The 10,252-nt window shown below is 43.3% G+C and overlaps 1 protein-coding gene across 1 annotated transcript; it reads left to right on the top strand.

Moving 5' to 3' along the window:
- Positions 1-889: 889 nt before the first annotated feature.
- UMPS (uridine monophosphate synthetase) lies at positions 890-7,026 on the top strand. The gene is made up of 6 exons (XM_065841477.2): positions 890-1,071; positions 1,423-1,576; positions 3,137-3,805; positions 4,485-4,660; positions 5,217-5,331; positions 6,120-7,026. Exons 1-6 carry the CDS (start codon positions 919-921, stop codon positions 6,299-6,301), a joined length of 1,449 nt encoding a protein of 482 aa, XP_065697549.1. The 5' UTR covers positions 890-918; the 3' UTR covers positions 6,302-7,026.
- Positions 7,027-10,252: the final 3,226 nt, after the last annotated feature.

Raw genomic sequence — 10,252 nt, 5'->3', positions numbered from 1 at the left:
CATTCATCCAATTCTAACAACCCATTCCCCTTATAGATTTATTTAAAATATGGATTCCTGGCTCTCTGGCTACCCTTCCCTCTAGCTTAACTTTTTAAATACAGTAATCAGTTTGTATTCTGGGTTTGAAGGAGTGGAGCATCTCCCGTATGAGGAAAGGCTGGGGGAGCTGAGTCTCTTTAGTTTGGAGGAGACTGAGGGGTGACCTCATTAGTGTTTATAAACACGTAAAGAGTGAGTGTGATGAGGATAGAGGATAGAGTCAAGCTCTTTTCAGTGACAACCAATGACAGGACAAGGGGTAGTGGGTGCAAACTGGAACACAAGAGGTTCCACTTAGATATGAGAAGAAACTTCTCAGTGAGGGTGACAGACACTGGAACAGGCTGCCCAGGGCGGTTGTGGAGTCTCCTTCTCTGGAGACATTTAAAACCCGCCTGGACACCCTCCTGTGTAACCTCATCTGGGTGTTCCTGCTCTGGCAGGGGGATTGGACTGGATGATCTTTCAAGGTCCTTTCCAATCTCTAACATTCTGTGACTAGTTCAAAGAGACTGTTTTACATTAAGGATTCATAGTTCGATGTCTCTCAATCCTTCCCCCCAGCTAGGATCAGGTGCCAGGTCTTCAGTTCTATAAAAACAACATTCCTCTTTCCACGACTCCTTACAACAGGAGACCAGAGCAAGGGCCTATCGCGCCGGCCAACTCAGCCTGGCACACACCAACCCCGGAACCAAACGGCCTTTCAGGAGTCACCCCGGCGGATGTAGAGGAGGCCGGTCCCCGCCAGAATCGGCTGCGCGGAAGCCGGGTGTCCCCTCACACGGGACGTCCCCTCACCGGCCCCGCCCCGCGCATGCGTACAGCGCTGTCCCGTCATCTCGCGGCGCCGGCGCGGCACGCGGGCTGGGGCCAATGGCGGCGGGACGGGCGGCGGCGGCGGCGGCGGCGGCTCTGCGCGAGGCGGGCGGGCTGCGCTTCGGCGACTTCGTGCTGAAGAGCGGCCGCGCGTCCCCCGTGTACATCGACCTGCGCGGCCTGGTCTCGCACCCGCGGCTCCTCCGCCAGGTGCGGGAAGGGGCGAGGGGCCGGGCCCTGACTGCAGAGCCAGGGAGCGCCCGTCGGTGCCTCAGGGTGCCCGTCCGTGCCGGCACCCCAGAGCTCTCGGGTGTCTCTCAGTGGGGTAAAGGGTCTGTTTTAGGTAAGGAGGTGAGGAGGAGACACGGGAGCGCTGCTGGAGCCTCCCCACAGAGCCCTGCCTGGGACCGCTGGGTATGGACGTCAGGTTGGCTGTTTGCTGCAGGGACAGTGATGGCAGGTCGAGAGAGGATTTAATGTATTTGCATTGCTGCTCCTGGTAATGCGCGGGTTTAGTCGCATTCACGCCAGCCTGACTTTAAAAAAATGTTTGGTTTTCAGGTTGCAGATCTGCTCTTCCAAGCAGCCAAAGATGCTGGTCTCAAGTATGACTGCCTGTGCGGCGTTCCTTACACGGCGCTGCCCCTGGCCACGATTATCTGCTCTGAAAACCAGATTCCAATGCTTATACGGAGGAAGGAAGCAAAAGACTATGGTAAAACTTTCAAATCAAGAATTTGTTTTGACTTGTTGTCTTGCTTGGAAAACGACTTCATGATTTTCTGGTTCATTTGTAATGTCCAGCATCTCCATTCCAGTTTAAGGCTATCACTCCAAAAAACAGCCCCTTTTCCCCTAAAAAGTGCCTCCCACAGCATCCCAGCCTGGTCAGGCTGTCCGAGCCGGTTGCAGCTTGAACCCTCCTGTAGTAGATTTGGAGATTCTTGGAGAGGATTTTTGTTTCTTTGTTTTCACATGTGGGGTTTTGTTTGTTTCTTTTTTTCAGCAGTGTCTTTTTTTTCTTGCCATCATTACCATGGTTCGGGGTTACTGGCCTCTCCAGAAACCAAGATTTATAACTTGGTTTCTCTGATATGCTCAGACCAGTGCTACATTTTGCCCCCAAACAGGTTTTTTCGCATATCAACTCTTAAGAGGAACCTTTCCAATCTCATTTTCCTTTACCTCTCAAACCCCTTTTTTGTCATATCCTATAGTCCTGTAATCACTTGGCAAGGTGAACCGTGTGAGAAGCAGCAAATTCTCTACCCAATGAACCATTTATTTGGTTCTGATAAGGAAAGAGGGAGAGAAGACTGTAGTGTTAAACTATTGTAGCAACTGGATTTATACATGTGGTGAAAGCTATACTCTTCCAACAGTATGTAATTATTCCTATGTTACTGCCATGTTAGTCAGTGTGCCACTCATTAAAACATTTGCTGTTCCTTCTTGTGAAGTACAAGTCAATTGTGGCAGCAATTAACTGCCTGGCACGAGGTCTCCAGTGTCACATGGATTGCAAGGCTGTAGGTGCCCCCCTTCTCTGTGCCGTAGTAGTGATCTAAGCACCACACTGGCTGCATAATGTTCTCCTGCAGCTTGCTGCTTCCTGGGAAAGCTGGGCATCCTTTGTTGTTGCCCCCCAGGAGGCCTTTCATGGACATGTGCCTGTTGTTGGTTAGGGCCAAGGCATTTGGAGCTTCACTCCTTCTAATTGTTCCAACAGGCATATTAACTGCTGAATAATGCCTGTGGAAAATAGGAAATATGCTGAGGAGTACCAGGAACTGAACTGCTTTAAAGATGTTTAAAAGAACTGGGGAAAATAGTTTTGTAATACTGAGAATTCAGTTCATGGCAATAATAAACTTCTGTAGTCTTTGAAAAATCTAAATTTCTGCAGTTTACAATATGTCAGTTTTGTTAATGCAATGTAACTTCTGGAAATATAAGGAAGGATTTTATTAACTTGGAAAAGTAACAGTATCAATTGAATTACGAGTCAGTGTCGGAGCTGTGCTAAGAGCTGTGATAACTGTTATCAGGTAATAACTAAACGAATTACCTCTCCATACTGACAGTGAATGTGAAATTCCTATTAAAGTCCAATTCCATTGGATGTCAGCATATGCAACAGCATATGCTTGTATGTGGAACAAGTATGATCTTTACATTAGCATAGCAAGTTAAAGTTTTGATACTGTAAGATTTTTAGGGGGGTGCCTTTTAAACTTTCTTCTATTCATTGGAGTGTTTGCCTTTTATTTTTAAGGTACTAAGCGGCTGGTAGAAGGCACCATTAATCCAGGAGAGACGTGCTTGATCATCGAAGACGTGGTAACAAGTGGATCTAGTGTACTAGAAACTGCAGAAGTCCTTCAGAAAGAAGGGTTGAAAGTCACAGATGCAGTTGTGCTGTTGGACAGGGAGCAGGGCGGGAAGGCCAGGTTAGAGGAACGTGGAATTCGCCTGCACTCTGTGTGCACGTTGTCTGGGGTGTTGGAGATTCTCCAGCAGCAGGGAGAAGTGGCTGTTGAGATGGTTGAAAAGGTGAAGAAGTTCATTGAGGGAAACATGTTCGAGCCAGTGGCTCAGAATGGCCCTGCGCCTATGAAGAGACCATGTAAAGAGCTGAGCTTCCGCGCTCGTGCTGAGCTACCGGGGGTGCATCCTACTGCAGCCCGGCTTCTCATGCTCATGGAAAAGAAGCAAACCAACTTGTGCCTTTCTGCGGATGTCACCAGCTCCAAAGAGCTGCTGCAGTTGACTGCCGCCCTGGGCCCCAGTATTTGTGTCCTGAAGACTCATATAGACATCCTGAATGATTTCTCCCCAGAGGTAGTACAAGAGTTGAGAAAACTTGCAGATCAACATGAGTTCTTGATTTTTGAAGACAGGAAATTTGCGGACATTGGAAACACAGTGAAACATCAATATGAAGGTGATTATCATCATCCTTGATTTACCATAACTTTGCTGCCACTGTGTGTAACTGCAGTGCTGGCACAGGCTGCCAGGAGAGATTGTGAAATCTCCCGAATGGGAAAAGACTCGAGGGGACAAGTTCCTGAGCAACTCGATCTAGCTTTGAAGTGCTGAGAGGGCATGACCTCCAGAGTCCCTTCCAACCTAAACCTTTTTCTGAAGCTATGGTTGTGCTCAGTAAGTACTTATGAGTAGTTGTTTGCTATGAGAAAACACAGCATGGCTTCTGAAGGCAGCCTTCTATCGTATGTCTTTGTGCTCATTACCATTTTCATTCGATACTGCATCTGCAACTGTAGAAGCTTTTCTGATCATGTGTCCCATATGATCTGCGAACTGTATTGCAAGGTAGCACCTGTGACAGTGGATTTTTAGGTTACAATTAATGCCTCAATTAATATTAAAGGCGAGATACTAAGAAGTGTTTGTGAAAAGTGAAACTGAAAGGTTACTCTTTGTGGTTAGGCAGCAGTCACGACTGATGAGACTGAACTTGTAACTGTCAAGCTTCAGTAGTAAACCTGTCTTTCAAAGTGTGAATGATTTAGCGTGCAGCTTGTTTTGTTTGACTTATGTTTCCTGTTTGAAACATTGCTAATGACACTTCGCCTGTGTCGTCTTATCCATGTTCTCAGGTGGTCTCTTCAAAATCGCATCCTGGTCAGACATTGTTAATGCCCATGCAGTTCCAGGCTCTGGAGTTGTGAAAGGTCTGAGGGAGGTGGGTCTGCCGCTGCGGCGTGGCTGTCTACTGATTGCCGAGATGAGTTCCCAAGGGTCACTTGCAACGGGTGAATACACCAAAGCTTCAGTAAGTAGGCAGTCTTGTTTCAAGTTGAAAGCTTGTAAAGTGTTGTGAGGGGGAGGTTTTGTGTGCTTCTAATATTTGCACTTCCAAAGGTCTCTCCAGCTCCAACTGTTACATTTCTTTTCCTCCTGTGGAAACTCAGAAATCTGACAGTGTGATGTTTAAAGGTTGCAGCTGTAGGCTGCTAGTGTAAGGTAATTGGAGTCCACACTGTAAATTCTAGTAAACATGCCAAGTTTGCTATTTATTACTTAATAATTAGTTTATTTGCCACTTATTAGAAATGTATTACTTCAAAAAATAGTTTAAGTTCATTCATTGTATTATAACATAATAAACCCCAGGACATTTGTGTTCCTGGCTGCAACCATAGCAAGATCAATGGGGGGTGAGTCAGCTCTAAGTGACTTTATATTGGTAGAATTAAAATTTGTTAGCCCAGGTGTTTCATACCCCTGCCTTGTACGGCTCAATGTGTCAATGGGTGGACCAGAAACAAATTCCTGGTCAAGCTTAATTTTAGGTATGTCACTTGTAACTCTTTACTGATCTCCTTCAGGTACAGATGGCTGAAGATAACTCAGATTTTGTTTTTGGATTCATATCTGGATCTAGAGTTAGTAATAAACCTGAATTTCTCCACTTAACTCCAGGGGTGCAGCTGCAAGCTGGAGGTAACTTTTTCTGAAGTATTTATTCTTTTTGTAAATGCAGTAAGCAATACAGCCTTCAGTGAAAAAGTGGCTTCTGAAGAGGGTTTGGTTGTTGATTCTCTGGTGGGAGGAATCTGTTTTTGCTGTTATGGGCTGCTTTCTGTATTTCTGGGTATGCTGACCCCTTTCCTGGGAACACTGAAAGGCAACCAGCAGCCTGTGCAGCTTTGTTAGATCTTGTTCTGAGGTCTGCACATAAAGTACAGTCTGTAAAAATGTGAAATTCTTTAGATTAGTGTTTGGTTAAATGTAGAGCTACTCAACAGGATTTAAAAAAAAGGCTTTTAGCAAAACAGAAGTCTAGCACTGTTGGTACTGATATAGATGCAGTATCAATGAATTGAAAGTCTTATACTGACAGAACAGGTGATCAGGTTGGGAAGTTGTCTTTCTCTGCAGTACTTCATTCTTGAGAAATCACAAGCTTTACTTGAATGTTTTGGGGTTTTGCCTGTTATATGACTGTTAAGGCTTATTTCAGTAACCCTGATCAGTGCTTCTTTGAGTAACTGTTCCATCTGTTGTAACTGCTAAATCATGAAAAAGGAGGGTGTGCTCTGCCAAATGTGATTTGTGTAATCGATAGGGGGTTTGTTAGTTGGAGAAAGTTTGTAGTTATGTCTGTGGATTGTCAGGGTGAGAGCTGGAACACATACCTGTTCTCTCTTCCAGCACCTCTCTGAAGGTTTTGAGTAGACATAATTGTGTAAGAACTGAGAAAAAAAAAAAAAAAGGTGTCTCTGTTTCAGGCGATAACCTTGGACAGAAGTACCTAACCCCTAAGGAAGTTATTAGTGAAAAAGGTTCAGACATCATTATTGTGGGACGTGGCATCTTGTCAGCTTCAGACCCTCTTCAAGAAGCGGAGAAGTACAGGAGGGCAGCTTGGGAGAGCTATGTAAGCAGGCTTGGTGCTCAAGCAGAAAATTGAAAGCAGGGCCACTTTCCTCATCGATATGCAAAGCTGATGGAGCTGCAATCATCGTGAGGCTTCCAGTTAAATACATAGACACTCCAGCCAGTGGAAAACTGCCCTTTTGGAGAAAAATCTGTTACCAACTAAATTATTTTTAGCTGCACACATGCCGATGAAGTTCTACGTGCCATGGTGGTTGTTTTAATATTTGAATGTATAAAACCAAAACTCAATGCCCAGTTTTTAGCCTTAATAGCTTTTCTCTGCTGAAAAATGTTGAATGTAACATTCCAAGGACATTTCATTTGCTGTTGTTGCTTTTGTTTCTCATCCTCACATTCTGTCTTGCTGTGGAAACAGCATTTTACTGTTTTTAATAAACTTCACCTGCAGACCAGACCTGCCACCCTGCTCTCACAGGAGTATTCAGCTCTGCCATTTCCAAGAAGCAAGTACGGAAATTAATCCCACACTGTGAAATTGAATAATGCATTGTTTAATAAATGCTTTTGCTACTGTTTTCCTTTTGATTTGATCTACAAGTTGTCTTTCTACAGTGGTGTGAAATACTGTTTTCAGAACCCCAGTTCTGTAAAAGTAAGTCATTCTAGTGTGTCTGACTTATGCTTCTGCTTAGAGGAGCTACAAAGAATTCGTCAGAGCAACTAGTTATTGTGCACTTAATTATAGTGGAGCCATTGATTCCTCTAATAAAAAAAAAGGTACTTCCTGTTTACTGACTTCTTTTGTTACAATAACTGGAATGCTTCCAGGAATTACTTTCCATGCTTTAACATAAAGTAGAAATACCTTGTCTGATTCACTTTGACAAGAAAGGATGGTATAACCCTAAGTGTATCTGCTCTCTGTGTGGTGGAAATTGGCTTAGATTTTCTTTACTCTGAATGCTGGTGGAAAATTGGAACTTGAGTGTATTGTGTCTTGTGCAGATGCCATGGTCTGTGAGTTGTGATATTTTGCATCAACTTCTAAGAAGTTCCAGGCCTTCTAAGTGAAGGGAGAATTTGGGCTTTGTTGACTGTCTCGTCCTAATTATTTCATGGTGTTGACTTTCCCTGTTACACTAGTGTGCAGAAAATTTTCCACCAGAGGGAGCAGAGACTCTATTTTTCAGGGTAGTTGACACTGATCAGCTAATAGTTTCCAGTGATGATACCAACTCTAGACACGTTTAAAATGATAATCTGTCTGGTTTTCAACAAATTACACCTTTGTTGATGCCCTCATGTAAAACAGCAGAGTTTACCAGGTAACTGCCTCTGGCTGGGGTTCAGCACTGTGTTTTGTAGTGTGGCTGTTACAGCACTTGCAGAATTTTGTCAGTTCAGTGTTTTCTACTAATTATGCTGAGCCGCCTTGGACATCTATGCAGCTGACATCCACGCAGTGTCTTCTGAGAGCTGGTTCATCAGGCATCTAGCTGAAAAAATAGCAACTGGATTTGGAGAGACAGAGGTGATGTAATATCCAGCCACTTTTAGAGGATATTTGCAATTCATTTTCTTTACAAAACAAGTTGCTAGGAAGAAAGTGGTTGGAAAACTTCATTTCACAGTCCTTCATTGTGCACTCAGTAAATCATCCAGAAAGAGCTGTATTCTGGGGCCTCATTTGACACCAATGTCGCAAACATTTCAATTAGCAAAACAAAAATGTTGCCTCCTATATGCATTCTTCTGTCAGAATGATTACAGTAAACAAGCATGTGCACTTCCTTTGAGGCACCTGAAAGTGATTAAAAATCCATTTCAAATTAAGAACAACTGTTAATTTCCTTGCTTACCCCCACTGCTCTCATTCATGGCATAGTTCCTGCTGTCGGTCCTAACTGTTCCTAACATGGGAACTAGGTCACAATTTACAAAACTCATTTGCATCATAATATGTGAATCTGAAAGTCTTGCAGTTTGTTCCCTGATCTGCCCGAGTCTGCGGTAGTGGCGTAGGGCTATATTTAAATTTCTGGGTTAGCACATGATTTAAAGGCTGGTATTTATGTGAAGTTGTGACCCTTAATCCACTCAGGAGTGTGGTTTATAACAGAATGAAAGGACAGCACACTTGTCGTGCTGAAATAAGACTGTGATCCAGCATTGTCAGCGCTTGCAGCAGAAGGAGGGCTGACTTTACTGCTATTTCTGAACAAGTCATAGCAGGGACTGCGTGTGAGGCCAGCACAAGCTGGAACCATAAGGAATTATTATGTAGCTTTTGATTATTTTAAAGTTCACTCTATTATCTCACTGAGGCTGTTGCTATCTCTACAAGTGCTGTGTCAAGAGAACCCAGCGTGGGCACTTTAATCAGTATAACTGCATAAGTACAGGCTTCAAATTCCTGCAAAAATCTTGATAAACCCAGCACCAAATTAAAACCAGACGAGTTAAAATTTTTGTCCTCAGAAGTATTATTTGTACATCACAGTATCAGCATCGCTTTTATTAACAAATAATTGACAGGTTATATTATTGTTTCCATAGCCTATTCTGTGAACATTTATTTAGGACTCAATGCCAGAAAAAAAAATAACTGAATCACTTCCCCTTAAATTTATTTGGAAAGCTTGTTGCTGTGGATTTTCTTAGCAACCGACGTAAACTTTGCATTTAAGGAACAGGACCAAAGGAATTTGAAACACCCGGAGGAAGTTTGTTTCAGAACTGAGTTTTGAAGGTCACTGACTCAGGGAAATCGTCTGTTTTGGAAGATTTATAATTGGGCTGTGGGCTAGACGGGCTGGATGTGTTGTATCTTTGTAATCACTCTGGTGGTTCTTGGTCGGTCTGTACCACAGTGACAAGTACAGCTTCATGTTCGAATGCTGCAGCAAATTAAAACTCAGCCTGGTGCCTACTCCCGCTCCAGCTTTTCCTCTGACCTTTTGGCAAGCGTTTGCAGGCTGGGAGCAGCGATCCTGCCTGCGTCTCGGCTTGACTTTGTCCTCCGTCTTGGTTCCCTGTTTCTATTAGGTTGGTGCCAAACGTAATTGCAGTTCTGGACTGTGAATTTTAAAACACATCTTTATTATTTAAAGCAGGAACCATTGCAATCAACACATTTTTTGCCAATGAGAAAAAAAGTTTATTTCTGTAGCATAAAAATCCATGCTTTGGGATTCGATAAACTCTTGGAAAGCAGTTTCTGCATCCTGCTGGTTGTGGAAGTGTTTTCCCTGCAAAAAGTTGTCACGATGCTTGAAGAAATGGTAGCGGGTTGGCGAGAGGTCGTCTCATGTCATCTCACTTATTGAGTTTTTTCACTCCTCCAATTTGCTTCAAATGTTGAACAACCATAGAACGGTCAGTGTTGAGTTCTTCAAAGCATAGCTGGCCACTATGCTCCTCATCTTCAAGGCTCTCATCTCCTTGAAACTTCTTGAACCACCACTGCACTGTACGTCCTTTAGCAGTTCCTGGGCTAAATGCGTTGTTGATGTTGCGAGTTGTCTCCACCCATTTTTGAACTCCAATAAGAAAATTGCTCAGATTTGCTTTTTGTATGACATAATTTCCGTAGTCTAAAATAAATATAAAATAAACAGCAAGCAATAAGGCAGTAGCAAAAAAGAAAAAAAAACCAACAACGATAAAACCAACAAACAAACAAAAAAAACCTCACAAAAAACAAAGCAAGAAAAGTGCATTAAAATTATGTATGACATAACCACTTTTATTTAAGAATGTATCCAATATCAAATGGCAAATTTCAACAACGCAAAAAAACCACAATTCATTTTGCACCAACCTAACAGCCATACAAAAGATATTTTCGCAAACAGAACTATTTAGAGGGGAAAATTCTGCAGTGTCCCCTGCAGCTGATAATTTCTGCTTTGCTGAGAGGTATCATTTTAGGCTGATGATGGGAGAAGCCATAAAGGTGACCTGGCTATAAAGGGGGAAAATATTGCACAGAAGACGACCTCTGCTCAAATACTGTCAGAGA

This window comes from Patagioenas fasciata, chromosome 7, assembly GCF_037038585.1.
Source record: "Patagioenas fasciata isolate bPatFas1 chromosome 7, bPatFas1.hap1, whole genome shotgun sequence".
Classification (NCBI taxonomy): Eukaryota; Metazoa; Chordata; class Aves; order Columbiformes; family Columbidae; genus Patagioenas; species Patagioenas fasciata.
Note: the sequence above shows the minus strand (reverse complement) of the source record. Positions and strands in the feature narration are given on the sequence as shown.

Coding starts and splice junctions, on each gene's coding strand:
- UMPS (XM_065841477.2), top strand. CDS start 919: ATGGCGGCGGGACGGGCGGCGGCGGCGGCGGCGGCGGCTCTGCGCGAG. Junction 1,577..3,136: donor GAAGGAAGCAAAAGACTATG/GTAAAACTTTCA, acceptor TTTATTTTTAAG/GTACTAAGCGGCTGGTAGAA. Junction 3,806..4,484: donor AGTGAAACATCAATATGAAG/GTGATTATCATC, acceptor CCATGTTCTCAG/GTGGTCTCTTCAAAATCGCA.